General features: G+C 39.7%; 1 protein-coding gene across 2 annotated transcripts in view; it reads left to right on the top strand.

Annotated features, from left to right (window-relative positions):
* Positions 1 to 5,877: 5,877 nt before the first annotated feature.
* SLC2A2 (solute carrier family 2 member 2) overlaps positions 5,878 to 18,852 on the top strand; it is a 30,993-nt gene continuing 18,018 nt past the window's right edge. For both annotated transcript variants that reach the window (XM_032594703.1, XM_030330055.1), the window contains exons 1-3: positions 5,878 to 5,962; positions 13,574 to 13,666; positions 17,146 to 17,408. In XM_032594703.1, coding sequence (XP_032450594.1) covers positions 5,948 to 5,962; positions 13,574 to 13,666; positions 17,146 to 17,408 — 371 coding nt within the window. In that variant the 5' untranslated portion in view covers positions 5,878 to 5,947. The remainder of the gene's footprint in view (positions 5,963 to 13,573; positions 13,667 to 17,145; positions 17,409 to 18,852) is intronic.

Genomic DNA, 18,852 nt, shown 5'->3' with positions numbered 1-18,852 from the left:
TACATAAATGTCTTAAGTTTTATTTGGAATAGTCCAAAACTGTAAACAACCCAGATGTTCTCAAAGGTAAGTGGTTAAATACACTGTGGCACATCCACACCATGGAACACTTACTACTCAGCAATAAAACCCAACAAACTACTGATACATGCAACAATTTGGATGCATCTCAAGAAATTATACTGAGCAAAAAAAGCCAATCTCAAAGGTTACATGCTGTAATGATTAGTTTGATGTGTCAAATTGGCAGGACCACTGTACCCACATATTTGGTCAAGCACTATTCTGGATGTTTCCAGGACAATGTTTTGAATGAGATTTATATTTAAGTTGGTGGACTTTGAGTAAAGTAGATTGTCTTTCAGCATGTGGATGGGTCTCATCAGTGGATGGTCTCATAGAACAAAAGCCTGACCTCCCCTGAGCAAGAGGGAATTCTCTAGCAGACTGCCTTTGGACTTGAACTGCAACTCCTTCCTGAGTCCCCAGCCTGCCAGCCTCGCCTTACAGAATTTGGACTCACCAAATCCACAATCATGTGAGGTAATTCCTTAAAATAAATCTCTTTCTCTCCTATTCTCATATATATACACACGTCCTATTGGTTCTATGTCTCTGGAGAACACTAATACAAATACTAACTAATTCCATTTATATATAACATAGTTTAAATGACCAAATTATAAAAATGGAGAAAAGATTAGTGGTTGCCATAGTTTAGGAATCAGTAGGGGTAAGAGGGAAGTAGGTGTGGCTATAAAAGGGCAACATGAGGGATCGTTGTGGCGATGGGAATGTTCTGTATCTTGACTACTGATGTCAATATCCCGACTATGATATTACACTGTATTTTACAAGATGTCACATTGAGGGAAACTGGGTAAAAGGTATATGGGAACTCTCTGTATTATTTCTCACAACTGCATTTGAATCTACAATTATTTGAAAAAAAGTTTAACTTTTAAAAAGTAAAACAAAATATGTCTGTTTTGGTTATTTTATTGGGACCCTCCTTGAGGTGAGGTCTGGGAGATGAACTTGGATTATCACTCAGATGAATAAACAATCCAGCACCTATAGCCTTAAATAGCATCACAGTCATCCCAATTTAACAAGCCAGAAACCTATCTATCACCCTCAGTTCTGCCCCTAACTCCTCTCTCAAGCAGTTAGGGAAAAGTCTAGCTAAACTACCAAAATACATCTTGAATTTGTTACTTCTCTTTCCCTGCTACCACCATTATTTCTAGTGGTTAACAGCAAGGATGAACTGTTAGAAGAGCCCTACAATCATGTCTCTTCTCTTTCTCAGACACCCCATCCAATGCACCCCCCACTCAACAGCATGAGTGATCTTAAAACATATATTGGATCATATCATTTCCATGCTTAATCCCCTCCAGTGAGTTCCCATTGCCCTTGGCATGAATCCAAGCTCATTCCCATGGCCTTCAAGGCCCTGCATGAGTACAGCTGCTATTTCCCCAATAACATCTCTTTCCAGTTCCTCTGGCTCTCTGGCTTTAACTACACTTCTCTTATTCTTCCACCAAGATCTTTCCTCTCTCAGGCTTTGCTGCATATACTTGCCCCCTCCACACCACCTGCCCATTCTTCAGGTATCAGCTAAAAAGACACCTCTTCAAAAAAAAATTTTTCTGAGCACTTTTTCTAAAGTGGGCATCTCCTGTTGTTCTCTTCGTCAGTACTATTTAATTTATTTCATAGAATGTAACCCCATTAGAGTAGAAACCTGTCTGTTCCATTCACTGTTATAACAGGTGCCTAGCAAAATGCAGTGTAAATAGTGAATTTATTGACACTTAAATCAATCAATGTCCAATGCCAGCCTCAGACGCCTTCTCCCCCATTGCAAGAAAGTATGGGGCAACTCTTCTTGAACTTCCTCCATTTATTAAACAAATATTTACTGAGTGCCTACTATGAAGTAGTACTCTACTCCAGGCACTCTCACAGTAGTACTCCAGGCACTCTCACAGGCACTAGAAATAACAAGATGGGCAAGGTCTACCCATATATGGTGGAGAAAGGGGAACACGATAAGTAATACACAAATAAATAATAAAATAATAATAAATTTTAATTAAAATAATTTTAATATTTAAACAATTAAATATGTAATTATTAATTTATATTATATATAACAATCATATTACACTTATAATATAGTGTTATAATTATTACTTATTAATTTACATATAAATATTTAATGTTTAATATTTTGATTATAAAATAATAGTAAATAAAATTTCAAGCATAAGTGCTAGGAAGAAAATAGAGTAACAGGACCAAGAATGAGTTGGAAGGGGTAGGTGGTGTTCACCTTAAGAAGACAGGATGGATGGAGAGGGGTACGTGGGTGGCTCAGTTGGTTAAGTGTCCAACTTTGGTTCAGGTCATGGTCTCACAACTCATGAGTTCGAGCCCTGCATCGGGCTCTGTGCTGACAGCTTGGAGCCTGGAGCCTGCTTAGGATTCTGTCTCCCTCTCTCTCTCTCTACCCCTCCCCTGCTCATGCTCTGTCTCTCTCTGTCGCTCAAAAATAAGCGTTAAAAAAAAAAAAAAAGAAGAAGACTGGCTGGAGAGGGGCACCTGGGTGGCACAGTCAGGTAAGCATCAAACTGTTGGTCTGGGCTCAGGATCATCTTGCATGAATTTGAGCCCCACATCAGGCTCTGCCCTATTGGTGTGGAGCCTGCTTGGGATTCTGTCTCTCCTTCTCTCTCTACCCCTCCTGTGCATGCTGCCTCTCTCTCTCTCTCAAAATAAATAAACAAACTTTAAAAATTTTTAAAGAAAGAAAGAAGAAGAAAGAAAGAAAGAAAGAAAGAAAGAAAGAAAGAAAGAAAGAAAAAGAAAAGACTGGCTGGAGAGTCTGAACTGTCATCTGAATGTAGAGGTGCTGGCCACAGACAAATCTGGGGCAGAGCACTCTAGACAGCGACCCATGGAGTACAAAGGTCTGAGCCTGGAACACATTAAACAAGTCTGAGGCCAGTGTGGCTGAGCAGGAGAGGAGGAGAGTAGTAGGGGAGCAAATCTCAGTGTCAGGGAATGCTACACCAAGTCAGCCATGGTAAAGAATGTGGGTTTCCTTCTAAAGGTGACTGGGACACCTCTGGAGACGTTTAAGCAAGGGGTATTATGGTCTGGTTTAATTTTTAAATCACTGTTGGCTGCTCTGTCAAAAGGGACTGTAGGGTAAGAATGGAGACAGGGAGGCCAGATAGTCACAGTCAGAAGAGACGCTGGTAGCTTGGACCAGAGAGGTATCTGGAGAGGGCGAGAAGAGGCAGGCTACGATGAGGGCAAATCTGACTTGGAAATCTTAAAATACACCAGACTTCCTCAGGGAACAGGAGTTTCCCACACTCCCTTGCGCTCCTGGCTTGGCCCAGTTTGAACTTACTTGATTTGGTTCCCCAGAGATGCCTTTGCATTACCCGCACTTGCCCCAGTGAGAGAGGAATGCAGCATGCTGGGATAGCTGCTTTTCTTTCTTCCCATTTATAGAAATAAACTAAACACTCGTGTTGCTGAATGGAAGGATAATAAATAATAATAATAATAATAATAATAAAGAGCGGCTCTTCTCTATACTTGGAAACTCTCACCACCTAGAGATACTGGTTATCTACTACGAAGGTTAAATTAAGCAAGAAGTAATCAGAATCTGACCCGATGGGTTTAAAGTGTGAAGCCTAAAGAACAACCACACAGAACTGGTTTCACCCCACCTGGCAGGGATCTCTGGGTGATTCTGGGCACCGAAGCACCTCTCTGAGAGGCCCCCAACCCGACAGCAAAGCACAAAAAGCCTGACTTTATCCTACAGCCGGGGAAACACGAGGACGCCTCTGTGATCGATCGGACCCGCAGCTCCTCCAGTGGGCGCCCCAGCAAACTCTCCCCAGAGGCCGAAATGGAGTATCAGTCCTCCGAGGGCTAAATCCACCAAGGCAATCACCGTGACTGCCACCCTCCACCCCCACCCCGGAGATAGTTTCAGCCCTTCCCTAAATGCTGCGGAGATGACTCATTTCTGAGCAAGAGCAGAACAAGAGAGGTCCTCGCTAAACCAGAGGAAGCTGGTCTGGGTGGCTCAAGGCCCCGCGTCCCGGTTAGCGAGGGTGCGCTCCCAACGGCGAGGAGGACAGCGCCCTGCGCGCGCTGTTCCCACGGCCCGGGCTGTTCCGACCGGCACCCGAAGTTAAAGGCCTGACCCCACGCAGCATTCAGGGCCAACGCTGCCTCTTAAAAAGGAAGATTCAAAAAACAGAGGATGGCAAAAATCTGGAAGGTAACCCACTTTCCACAGCCGCGCGAAGACTCTTTATTGCGGTGTCACGTCACTGGAAGATGATTGCTAAGAAATTCTCCCCTGATTGTAGAGGCTCTGACGGGGAAGCGTTCGCATCAGCCGCTGAAACTGGTGCAGAAAGCAGACTCTGGCAACGCACTAACGTCAGTGGTGGCAGGTGGCTACCTGGGCTAACTTTGCTCCCCCAAAGCTTAGCTCAACAACGGAGAGTGCCTTATGTTACGATGAACGAGTTAATCTATGTAAAATGCTGAGAGCAGCACCTGGCAACAAGCAAGAACTCAATAAAGATTAACTATCATTGCTAATAATATTCCTTCATGCCTTTCTACTAAAGAAAAAAAACTGTGTTGCGTGTCTGTGATTCCATTCATCTGTCCTTATACCTTACGAGCTCCAAGTGTTTTATTTATCTAATGTATTTCAGAGCCTGGGACTGTACCGGGCTCAATAAAAGTATGTGGTTTGAGTTGAATTATTTACTCAGTTGTGTTACCCTGCAGAGAGTGGTAATTGAAATAAAAGGATGACAGCAAAATACAAGACACATGAAATCAGAGTCTCCTTTACCTCTTCACTTTATCACTGTCTGTTTCTTTGTAACATCCCTGGCTTGGGGGACTCTCTGTTACATTTCCTCCCTAAGACCTGGTTCCAGCTGAGCCTCAGTGGAGCCAGTGACAATCGTCACCAAACACAGTTCAAGTTCAACCAATTTTGATGCCACCTGGGCTCCCATAGGGACTGAATATCATACAGGAGACACAGAAGGGCACAAACTCAAGCCATATGGACAGATTTATTTAAGAACCCCACTCCAACAAGTGTCTCTTGACATACACCAAAACAATAATAATAATAGCCAACATTGCTGAGCACTTATGCATTATGCTAAGCAGTTTCCTATGACATTTAATCCACACGAGAAAACAACGTGTGTTCTCTTATTTTCATTTTATTAGGTGAAAAAAACTAAGGCACAGAAAAGTCACTGTGAGCCAGCCGCTTAATAACACCACCAGTAAATGCTGAGATTCAAACCCAAGTTCACAGCTCTCCAAAGCTCATTCAGGTGAACCACTCAAGACTGCAATGGCCTCTGGCTACACAAACCCAGCTGGAAAGCACAAACATCACTGTACTGGTTCTCTACAGGGCAGAGTGGAGTGTCCTCCCTTCTCCCTGTCTTTGTCATCCCCACAGCATGGTATGTTGGCCCAGCACATCTTACCTTCTACAAAGGACCCCAACGATTTCTTTTTTCACCTATCTCTGATTACTGGCATACTTAACATGTCTTAAAGTGTGACCATCTCTGCTTTGTAACTCATGCCTAAGGGACCTACTCCAATTTTCTTTTGCTGGTGCACAGGCATTGAAGCCACAAGTCACTAAGACAAAGCATTTATTGATTACATTCTCATCAATATCAGCCTCTGCCAAGATTAGATTTGGACTTTTACATGGCCACACGGCTTCCTTGCCTTGCTCCTCCTCCTCTAATGTATAACTAGTAGAAAGCTGGAGAAAGGCAGAGGCTGGCCAGCTGCGTGTGCCACACTCACTACAGAACTTGGAATTCAGAGGAGGACTCCAACTGGTAAAATGACAAAAGATAAGGTAAAACAGCATTATGTTTATTTTAAATGGGCTTGAGGAAATGAATAGGGGGATTCGTTCAAGTTGGTGACCATATGGAGGATTTGGGGAATGTTGGGTGTTGCTATCACAGATCAAAGCTACTTCTCTTGGCCAACTGATAGTTCATCTGGCTGCTAAAATATATATTTTATTCAGGATTTTATACGATGTATCTATTCAGGATTTTAAGGATATTTACTCTGTTTTCTGACCAATCTGTGTAACTTTTTCTCAAGTGATTTTGCATAACCATATTACCGAAGGAATGTGCAAAAAAAGGGGCAGGTTAACCTGAATCTAACTAATCGTGAAAATTGGTCTGAAATTTTAATAAATGACAATGAATGAAAAACAAGAGGTAGAAGGACTGTTCTAGATAAAAGGAGACTAAGAACTGACAACCAAATGGGACAGGTGATCTTAGATCCTGGAAAGAAGAAAAGAGCTGTAAGGGACAATATGGGGACAGTTGGGAAATTTTGAAAACGGGCTGCTTATTAGATAATATTAGTATATCTATTACATTCTTGGGTGTGATATGGTATTATAATTATGTAGGAGAATGTCTTTGTTCTAAACGAGTACATGCTAAAGTATTTAGGAATGAAATGCCACTAGTATGTGCAAATTCTTTTCAAATGATTCCAACAAAACAACAGATATACATACGTACGTGTGCATGCATGCATGCGCACACACACAGTGCAAGTTTAACAAGTGTAAATGTGAACCATCCTTGAACACAGGTTATGGAGTGGTCATTGCACTACTTTTTCAGCTTCTCTGTAGATATGATATTTTCCAAAATAAAAACTTAAAGAGAAAAAGGTCATAGTGCTGTTGTTCCCTTATAAGTTTTCCCCAACCAAACTCACCCACCCCTGCACATAATCATACATGTGGGTAAATCTGTGGCCCTGGAAGAGTAGGACCCCTAAAGTTCTGACCTGATGTAACTTTCTGTAAGCACTTCTTCACGTCAGTAAGTGACGAGGCTGGGAGCAAAGACTTTGCAGTTAGCCAGGCTTGGATTTAGAGTATGGTGATGCTACTTACTTGCCGTGAGACCAGAGTTATTTAAGCAAGCTTGGGTTTTCTATATTGTGACAAAATGCAAACATATTGGGCTACAATAGAAGGATATGATATAGGATATGCAGGGAAAACAATAGTTTTTTATGGTCTGGGGGTATTTAAATGAGATAATATTACAGAGTTCAGATGACTGTTAATGCTAATAGTTATGTATTTATGTGCTGCATATTTTAAAAATAACTAGGACACCCTGATTTCCTATCACAGCCCAGGATAAAGCTAAAGCAGTTAATACTTTCAAGATGATATGAAGACAAATATTACATTAATAACTATACAGATGGTATGTAGATTTGGCAAAATAATAAAGGTAGTGTTCAAATAACTAGAGTTTGGAAGATACTGCAAAAGGGAAGATAATGTGCTTACCACAGTGTCTGGCATGTAGTAAGTGCTCAAGCTTCATTTTGAACTATGATTAAATTTCCTTTGGGAGCTTGAGAAACTGTCATAGGGCTTTTCTTGAGAACTAAGGAATTGCCTAATAATGGAACCCAGAAATAATGTGAACTGATGGAAAGCACAATGTTGCAGCTTTGTAAATCTGCCCAGACTTTGAAAGAAGTGGGATAAACATGGAACTGAGGGTCAGGAGACCTGAGTTCCCACATTGGATATGCCCAATAATGCACTATATAACTCAGACAAGAGACTTGAACTCATTTTCTTCAAGTAAAAAATGAAGAAATTAGACTAGAATCCTCTGTTCTCTAAGGCCCCTTTCAGCTTGAAAATCCTATGGCTTGAGAGGCCCGTGGGGTTTTCTAAAGTTGGATGCAAGATCACCTTTAGGTTCGCATTTGGAGTCATGCAGTTTAGAGGGAAGACATCAGCTTTTCCTCCTGACCTAGTCAATCAGTAGCTGCTGAAAATCTGCTTTTGCGTTTATCAGTGAGAGCTTACAAACACCAGCTCTGGGTTCCAACACTAGAATATCTGTTACTAGCTGTATTGTAGTTGGAATATTGCTTAATCTTCTGTGAGCTCTGATTTCCTCACCTGCAAAATGAAGATAACTTTCTGCACTTTGTAGTATTGCTGTGAAGATTATTGGCGATGTATGAAAAGTTGAAAGGTGATTGGTTGACAAGAGAGATAAATGAGATCCTAATGTGATTAAAGATGCAGTTGTTTTATAGCTCTTTTATTGTTTATAGAAAGACCATATTATGCATCTTGTTTAATCTTTATGATAATCTTATGCATTAACTATTATTATACCCACTTTTTTGGCAAAGAAACAGGCTCAGGGTTATTAAAGGCCTAGCTGGGACTCTTTGAGGTTTCCTGAATTCTAAGTCTATTTGTTTTTTAACAAACCCTTTTGATTTCTAAGCCACAAATTAAACATTACATTTTGTTTTATGTTAGAATTCAGCCACTTGCCTAGTCTACATACTTCCACATTTATCCAGCAGCAGATTTTTAATTGGATGTGGAATCTAGTTTCTCTAACTTAAAAGTGTTAAGCTCTAAGTGAAGGTAGTCATTTTAAGATATCTTGTAGCCCATGAAGAAGCTAAGAGAAAAGGCTTGAAGATCTTCAGCCATTGTGTAGGTATTTAGCCTTCAGACAAATTCCTTACCCTTTGTGTATTGGTTTTTCCATATGTGGCAGGATAATAATAATTACTACTTACAAGGCTGTTGAAAGAACAGGCAACCTTAGAACCTGTACAGAGTAAGATCCTAAGTTCTCACTGTTTTCATTAGCTCCTATGTACCTAACCTTGAGTCAGTTTCTTGGGCATCAGATTTAATGGATGGGGTTAACAAGCTAATTCAAAGGTAGCAGTCTTCAGACGTATTCCCTCTCATAAACGAAACTTTCTTTGACCAAGCTTAGTGCCAAACCACACAGAAGATTGACTATAAGTGTTATCTGTTTTCATTTCACAACTGAAAAAGAAAAGATGGGAAGCAAAGAACCGGTTTAAACTGAAGTTCAGAGAGGGTAATTAAACCTGAAATAAGAGAAAAACAAAGAAAGAGAAGGAAAGAATGTAAGGAAGGAAAGGAGGAAGGGAGAAAGGGAGAAAGAGAGAAAAAAAGAGGAAGGAAGGAAGGAAGGAAGGAAGGAAGGAAGGAAGGAAGGAAGGAAATCAAACAGCTCCAGAGACTTCTGTATTTAGAACTATCGCTTCAGTTGGGAATTCAAGTGACCTGCTTCAAATTGATAACATTATTCCTTATCTGACCAACTAGATGAAATTTCCATCTTAGGAAGCTAAAGTGGGGAGACTGCAGCTTCCCTTGACATGACAAGACCAGAGCCAACTCTAAAAAAGAAGCCAGGAAGACCAGAGGACAAGGACTTTAAGAACACTCTAAGATTTCTAAATATTTAAAAACTATTTCCTTCACAGTTCCTTTTTGTTGTTTTTGTTGTTGTTATTCCTATAAAATGAGAAATTGGTTTTAGGGGCAGCCCCAGAATTGCTACAGTAATGACTTAGAACAATGTGATTAGAAAGTAATGGGACTGGAGCTCCAGAGAACTTCGATCTCTGAAAATTAAATTTCGTTTTTATCAAAATAATGTAGGAGCAGCTAACGCTGTTTGGAGTGGCAGGGGCGGGCCAATGGAGATTATGGGGGACCAAATCTGCTACTGCCACCACCTTCACCACCAACTTCCATTTCCATAGCACCCCTCCTCACCATTGGCATGGTGACTAGTTGGATTGTTAAAATAAGAAGAGAGGAACTGTATGATTGTCTGGTGGGGGCAGGAAGAGAGAGCCAGCAGAGAGCAGAAGCCCAGGGATGGAGTGGGAAGGGCAGTCACTAAGACACCAAGTACTTGGACATTCTGCCACAGGAAGAAAAGGAGATGAAGGGAAGAAATTGGGTGAGTATATCATGGCCCTGGATTTGGTGGTGGGAAGGCCATGAGGTTCTTCATCTGAGTTGTAGATGAGCAGTTGAGTAACTTTGGCCCTTTTGTATTTTTGTACAGAAACTTCACAAGTTTTCTGTGGGTAGATGAGGAAGGAGGGGATTTGTGTGGTGGGTAGTGGGAAAGTGAACTTGAAATTGGGGAGTATTGGTGATTTGGTTTCAGCGTCACACTTGCAAATTCTATAAATATGTGCACTCTTAATATATTTTTTAAATGTTTTTTTTATTTTTGAGAGAGACAGAGTGTGAGTGGGGGAGGGACCAAGCGAGAGGGAGACACAGAATCCAAAGCAGGATCCAGGCTCTGAGCTTTCAGCACAGAGCTTGATGTAGCGCTTGAACCCACAAACTGTGAGATCATGACCTGAACTGAAGTCGGACGATTAACTGACTGAGCCACTCAGGCACCCCAGATATATATTTTTTTATTGAGAAAGATAATGATCCTAGATTTTTAGATGTTTGCTCCTTATCTGACCAACTAGATGAAATTTTGAATGTCTTGAATTTTGAATGTCTATTTCTGACCAATGAAAAATGCAAAATAGCCCATTAGTTAAAAGCATAAGGTCTGGATCCATGTCATTATTATACAAGTTACTGCCTCTGAGACCTTAATCTAGTCTAGTTGCCTATAAAATAGGGATGCTGATGGTGCTGTCATGAGAAGTATGGTTGGTAGAAAAATGGCTCTCCAAAGATGGCCATTACCTTATCTCCAGAATATGTAAATATGTTACCTTAAATGGCAAAAAGGACTTTACAAATGTCATTAAGATAGGGAGATTTCCCTGGATTATCCAGCTAGGCCAAATCTAACCCCACAAATTCTTCAAAGGGAAGAACTTTTCCGGCAGTGGTCAGGATTAGCGTGAGGACCTGACTGACCCATTTCTGGCCACAAAGACAGGGGAAAGGCACCACTAGCCAAGGAATGTGGTGGCCTCTAGAGCTCGGAATGGCCCTCACTTTGCAGCCAGCACAAAAACACAGATTCTACAACCACGGGGAACAGAATTCTACCATCAACCCGAATTTTCCTCCACAGCCTCCAGAGAGGAACACAACCTGCCAACATCTTAATTTTAGTCTGGTGAGACTCATACCAGACTCTTGACCTACAAGAACTATAAGATAATAAACTAGTTTCATTTATTAGACAAATAAGAGAAAACTGAGAGCAGTTAAAAGAGATGATACACATAGAGCAATGAATAGGCATGCACTAGGCATAAATATTCAGTATCAGGCCTTGAAGCTGTGTTTGCATTGCACCTAATATCAGATTGTCTAGATTGTAGTGATAGACACTATCAGGGAAGTGGGTTGAAGCCTTCTCAAGGTGCCCACTGGGCCCCTCACTGCTGCTGCTGGTTACTCCCTATACATAAAATGAAAGGATGAAATTCCCTGTCCTTGGAAACAGCTGAAGGGGAAAAAGGATTTGAGGAAAAACCACCAACCAAGTAAATGGAACCCATTTTAGCTTTGGCTGCCTGAGGCACTAGGTATTAGAGATCTAGTTACATGCTAAAGGATAATTCAAAATCTCTGGTAATCCCATACACCATGTAGCATATTGTGTGTATGTATACACACATGTACATTTTACTTTGAATTTATTTACAATTATTTTATTGTGTATATGTATAAATATACATATGGTTTATATCTCAATATATAATGTATATTATATGATATATATATGCTTCTTTTAAGATATACATATATAATATTATCATATCTTTGGGGAAAGTTTTTAAGTCCTTTCAGGGAAGGAGGTTGCTGGGAAGAAAAGTCTACAGAGGTGCCACCTGAACTTGATTCTGAATTAGTGGAAAGAGGACAAACCTACAGATTCCCAATTCTCTCCCCAGAGAGTCCAACCCAGTAATAGGTCTGGGGTGAACTCCAGGAAGCTATACCTGTAACAAGCTCTCTAACTCGGGTCTGGTTATAAGACCACTAGACTCTAACCTCAAGGGCTCTCGGGCTGGTTCTGTGATTATACTTTGTGGATGAGGACACTGAAATTTCTGATCTCTAGCTTTATTAGGGAATAAGGGGACCTGACTAATAAGCTATTTTTCATGCTGGAGTAGGGGTTTACAATCATCCCCCCAATTTAGAGAAAAACTGAGGATCCTATAGGAGAAGTGGCTTGGGTCACGTACTCCCTAAATATCAGAGTGGGAACTGGAATCCATGTTGATATGACTCATTCATTTGTTCAATGGAATTTTTACAATAGTCCATGTTATTTATTTAAACATTTAAATTGTGTAATTATATATGAAATTATTTCCTCATAAAATGACTCATAGTATAAATAAAAGAAAAAATACCCTCTTCTCTAGTGTCATATTCCTCCTCAATGATCATACTTTTGTTATTTTTTCTTCAAGAAAATATTCTATGACTTACATACAACATGCACAAATCAAAGAATACTCGGGTTTAAGCCTTTTTAAAAAAATATTAATGAGATTACACAGCTTCACTTGTCACTTAACAATAAGTCAGTACGTAACAGTCATATTATTCTTTTTAACTGCAGCATAGCAAGTTATAGGTCTTATGATGTATTTGAGTCTATCTAGCCATTTTCCACTGAATGACATTTAGGTTCTTTCTACAATTTTTTCTATCACACACACACACACACACACACACACTGCTTCATCAAATATCCTGAAACGTGATTCCATATGTATGATATGATTTCTCTAAGATGGTCAGACGTGTAATTATGAGTTGAAGGGAATAAATGTTCCTTTCTACACTGTTTTTTGTAGCTACATGGAGTTGGGAAGAAAAGAACATGCTTTAATCCATAGCTCTAGGTTCAACTAGTTGCAAATCTTGAAAATTATCCTTACATGGAAGGTGATGTCGTTGTGATAAAGCCTGGCCTATGCCTCTTAAATGAGTTTTGAGGTGGTTTTGTACAACAGCAATGCCCAGGAGCGCCCCCTATCTCTTTGTTACTGGTGTCTTATTTGACTTCTCCCAATGATATAAACTGTTTTTGTCATGGCAGTTGCCTTCAGTCAGTAGCAATTCTAGTCCTCAGTCCTGATTTTGAATCTTAAATATATATATATATATATATATATATATATATATACACACACACATATATACATATTTGTGTGTGTATATATATATAAACATATACATATATATATTGCATTATATATATACATGTATATATATACATGTATATATACATATATACATATATACATGTGTATATATACATGTATATATAGACACGTATATATATGTATTACATATATATATTACATATATATATATATATATATATATATATAAAAAAGGATGTTTCGTTCCTCTCTTGGAAGAAATTGTCCCAAACTTCTCTCAGCTTTAGCAGTGTAGAGGACATGATGAATGGCTTTTACATTACTGTATGAATGACGCCTGCTGGGAACATAAGGCATACTGTGAATGAGTATCAAGGATCAAGAACCAGCCTGTGGAGCCTGTCAGAAGTCCAAGCTGCAGACTGACAGGATGGCAGGTAACTGAAATTGCCTAGTGTTTCCCAGCCCTGTGTTTCATTCCCCACAGGTCACCGGGACTTTGGTTTTCGCTGTCGTCACAGCTGCACTAGGTTCTTTCCAGTTTGGATATGATATTGGCGTGATCAACGCACCTCAAGAGGCAAGTGAAACATGTACAATTCAATTCTCTTTTTGGCGATTTCTGTCAGTGACTGAAAGATCTGTGTTCCTCATACACAGAGATAAAGTGTGCCCACGTGGAGAACACAGGGTAATCCCAGCATTCTGTCAGGCACCATGTGCGTGGTTTCAGAGCTGATAACTTGGCCTTGACTCCTCTATCACCCTCACAAAGAAAGAAAGGGCAATAAACAACTCCTGATCTCTGACTCTGCTGTTTGCTGAGCTCACAGAAAACTCTAGCCAGAATACCACATGCCTATTGATGTTGTTTTTAAAAACTGAAGAGCTTATTGCAGCCTTGATTCAGAGCCCCCCGCCATATGTGAGTGGAAAAATGAATGAAAAATGCCAGGGAATAAGAGGAATCAATAGAAAGATTTTAGTGCACTAACTTTTACTGAGCACCAACTCACTGTGCATCGGGCACTTTAACATATGTTCTCCCTAGTTTGACCTCTAAAAACCTTATTATACCCAATTCTAGGTCAGTTGAAAACCTTTAGGAACCTTAACACTAAAAACGTCCTAGTCCTTCCTCCTACTTCTGTCTCCCATAGCTAATTCAAAGAAAAATAATATGAAACTATTTAATAAGTCAAGAAGTCCAATAAAAATTTGGATTTTCTCCATAATAACTATTTGGATGGGTATTTTTTTTAATATTGAATAATTTCTATAACTTTTCTCATTTATTTTGTGCATCCCTACTCTGGTATCCAATGAATAAATAGGAGAGGGCTGTCATTTTTCTCAGCTCCCACGGCTTGTAAGTGAGGAAACCAGGAATTCACCCCCCCCTTGCTCTAATGAAGGCTGTCGGGTCATTTAGGTCAGGATTGATGTCTCATTCCTCTTCCTGTCATTGGCATAACGGGGTTCAATAAAGTGTTCCATGAGTAAAGAAAGAGAGGAGAGAAGGTGGGGGGAAGGAGTGACAGAAGGTGAAAGTGCAGGCATTTGTTGGGTGCCTTCTATGAATAAATCATATTTCATCCACTTCTCTTACAATGTTGGGCTCCATGGAAAATGTGTGCTGGCCACAGATATGGTCAACAATAAATAAATCTACCTGTGATCATATGTATAGAATATACAACCCTGGAAGGGCTGCTCCTTGGACCAGAAGATGTGCTTTGGTCACGTGCCGCATAATATTCTCATGGGTGTGATGGTCTTGCCGAGGGTGAGAGATTTAGATGATAATGCTGGGGGTCATGGCTTTCTTTCTGAGTGATGACAACTCATGCCAATTTACCAGGCTTCTTGAAATTTGGTTCAACATCACCATAATTCAGAATCAGCAAGCCTCTTTTTTGTGGAAGATCTTTTCACATTCTGTTTAAACCATCCTCTCCAGGGAAGGAGAGGGGAAATTAGTCTAAGGTTTCCCCTCCTTCAATCCAAGTCCTAGAGCCAGACTTGAAAACAGGATCCCCGACTGGCATCCGGCTTAGTGCCTTATCTATAGCCCCTCTTTTCTGTGTTTAACAAGCCACTTAAACACCATTATAGAACAATAATCATTCAGCTTCATTTGTTTTTGTTAGTGGGATGACATTTGGCATTATTTTAGGGTATTTTAAAGTCACACTTTTTTATGATTATAAAAAATTATACAGGGGCACCTGGGTAGCTCAGTTGGTTAAGCGTTTGACTTGATTTCAACCCAGATCATGATCTCATGGTTCATGAGATCGATACCTGAGTAAGGCTCTGCACTGACAGCACAGAGCCTGCTTGGGATTCTCTCTCCTCTCTCCCTGCCTCTCCCCCCACTTGCCCACACGTGCACATGCACACACTCTCCTTTTCTCTCTCTCAAAAGAAATTAAAAAAGAAAAACAAAAAGCTAGACATACCTGTTACAGAAAGTGTTAGAAACAATCATCTATAATTATTCTACCACATAGAGCAAACAGCTGAGAACATTTTGGATGTTTCCTTCTAGCCTTTTTTCTATGTATATTATCCCTATAGAGTGGTCTGCTAATGAGGTAATGTCATGGTCAGACTTCTTTTATCATAAGAGGACGTCACATCCCTCCCTCACTCAGTTGACTTTACCACATAGGGCTTTACCCTATGACTGGCAACCTAGTCAGTTGTATTCCAGGTCCTTGTCAGAGGTCCTCCCAGTCCACTCAATAGTGACCAAATCATCACTGAGAGGAAGGACAAAGAAGGAAGCCTGAAGGCTGTGCCTTTACTAAATTATATTTTGGTAGGATCTTTGCCTCTTCAGAAACACATGATAAAATAATGGTGCTGTGAAATTTAGTTCTGAGAATTGGTCATTGTATTACACACCGAACTCTGTGGGGACCCAGAGGAAAAAAATTCCTTCAGGTCCCAACACCTTCTGAGGGGCCACTGAGTAGTTTTATCTTTGAAATTCATCAGGATACAGGATTGTTTTCTTCTCTTTGAGCTGGCTGCCAGGAAGTTTATTCCTAAGTTTATAGCATACTTCTAGCAAGGATACAGCACCTAGTCTTTTTAGCCTGAAGAATATTTTCCATTTGAATAGCTGCTTGCATTTAAAACTTAAAGAATTTTATTTATTTTTTTTTTAATTTTTTTTTAACATTTATTTATTTTTTTGAGACAGAGACAGAGACAGAGCATGAACGGGGGAGGAGCAGAGAGAGAGGGAGACACAGAATTGGAAGCAGGCTCCAGGCTCTGAGCCATCAGCCCAGAGCCCGACGCGGGGCTGGAACTCACGGATCGCGAGATCGCGAGATCGTGACCTGAGCTGAAGTCGGACGCTCAACCGACTGAGCCACCCAGGCGCCCCGTAAAACTTAAAGAATTTTATATAAAAATACAGATTTCTGGCTTTTATTTATTTATTTATTTATTTATTTATTTATTTTGAGAGAGAAAGAAAGAGAGAAAGCAGGGGAGGGGCAGAGAGAGAGAATCCCAAGCAGAGAGAATCCCACACTGCTAGTGCAGAGCCCGATTCAGAGCTTGAACTCACGAACCAAGAGCTCATGACCTGAGCCAGAACCACGAATTGGATGATTAACTGACTGAGCCACCCAGGCACCCCAAGATTTCTGGCTTCTTTTTAAGAATTAAAGGTCATGAAACACTAGTCTCACATTTGCAGCTTCCTCCTTTAGGTGAGGCAAATGCTCTCCAGTGCTATAACCTTGCCCACTTACTATTATAGTCTCAATAGTAGAGACTGTATTTCAGTTCTCCTAGCTATCAAGGTTCTCCTTCACTTATTTGTTGCTGCCTAGTTCCTGTAGGGACTGGAATTTGCGACCTCTGTTTTACAGGATATGGTCAACTGTAAATAAATCTATCTGTGACTGCATGTATATAACACACATAACTGGGATGACACTTTTAAACACCTAACCAACACTCTAAAGGAAAAACAAACAAAAAATGTATAGAGTATTTGAGATGTTGGAGCTATTTTTCTTTATTTTATTTCCCCAGGTAATAATATCCCATTATGAATATGTTTTGGGTATTCCACTGGAAGACCGAAAAGCTATCAACAACTATACTATCAACAGTACAAATGACCTGCCCACAATCCCATACCTAAGGGATTCAACACCAACCTCTTTGGCGGAGGAAGAGACTACAACATCTACTAGCCTCATCACCATGCTCTGGTCCTTGTCTGTGTCTAGCTTTGCAGTTGGTGGAATGATTGCATCCTTCTTTGGTGGGTGGCTTGGAGACCAGCTTGGAAGGTAGGCAGGTTTCATAAATAAGCATAAACATGGAAACTAGTATTTGGGGTTTGTTAAGACTTTGTTTAGGAAGAAATCATCTTTCCTTTTGTGGAATAGTTTTGAAGTTGTTTTTTGTTTGTTTGTTTGTTTGTTTGTTTTTCAATTCATGACCCTATCAGTTAGGTTGGTTTTAGACTGAATAATGGAGAAAGCTCTTGCCCTAGTCTGCTTAATTGTGGAAGCATTCATAGCAAAACTGAATTTGGTGTGTATCTCCACAGAAATGCTTTGATTCTCTAAATTCATTAGTTTTAAAAATATGTTAAGAAACCACTACACAAATGGTTAACTCAAGAACTATGGAAAAGCCAAGAGTGAAATTTTTAACCAGGGAATCCATTGTTTGCTTCACCAAATCACTCCATTTCTCAGACCCCCAGTTTTTCATTTTCAAATTAGAATTTGGCATTTGGATCAGTCAAGTCCTAAGGTCAAACCAATATCCCTCTCAGTTGCCCAAGACAGTTGGCCTGGGTTTCTAGCTGCTGCTACTGCTATGTCAAAGCCCGAACCAGAGATGAAACAAATAGTGTCTCCATTTCTTTACTCTAGTTTTTACCAGGTGTTTTGGATTTAAAACATCACTGGAACTCCTTCAGACTCAAATTTCTTTCATTTAGTCATGTGACATACTAAGTTGGGATTCTGCCCCCATCCCCAGAGAAAGGAAATAAAATCAGAAAAATCAGAAAAATCAAATGGTTGGGTTTTTTTAGATTTATTTTCTACTTTTTGAGGCCACCTTTTGTTTATTAATTATATTTTTTTCTGATGATAAAAATAAATATGCAAATATGGACAATTTAGAAAATGCAAAAATCTTTAAAGATGTAAATGATACAGGCATCTATTTTAGTAATTCTGGATTAAAATTAATTTAGTTTTTTAAATTCCTACTTTAAATTATAATTTTATCTCTCTGGTTATTAAACTACTGAAAATATCTTCCTCTTGCACTGGAGATTTTATATAACAAGACTATAAGAAGTTTTCTTAAATACTGAATAGCCTAATAACCTAAGTTTTATTCTTGTTCTTATTTGAAAGGGACATTCCTCTACCATAAAAGAGTCAGTTTCTCACATTTTTCTCAGTTTACACGTGTTTAGCTGAACTTAGAATCCATAAGTTACAGGGTTCATAAACTGACTTAAATTGTTTAAAAAAATTAAATCATTTTAATTTGAACCAAATTGGTTTAAGCAGTAATTGGAAATTTTTCTAGATTATTTCTAAAATAAATAAAATTACCCAAAGTTAAATTTTATAATATGAACCAAACAATTCTTTCACCAGCTACTGATATTTTCTACCTCTTCCCATTCTTAAAGAAAAAATTTAAGGGGCACTTGGCTGGCTCAGTTGGTGGAGCCTGTGACTCTTGATCTTAGGGTCATGAGTT

This window comes from Lynx canadensis, chromosome C2, assembly GCF_007474595.2.
Source record: "Lynx canadensis isolate LIC74 chromosome C2, mLynCan4.pri.v2, whole genome shotgun sequence".
Classification (NCBI taxonomy): Eukaryota; Metazoa; Chordata; class Mammalia; order Carnivora; family Felidae; genus Lynx; species Lynx canadensis.
The sequence above is the reverse complement of the archived record's forward strand: the minus strand, read 5'-3'. Positions and strand labels throughout refer to the sequence as shown.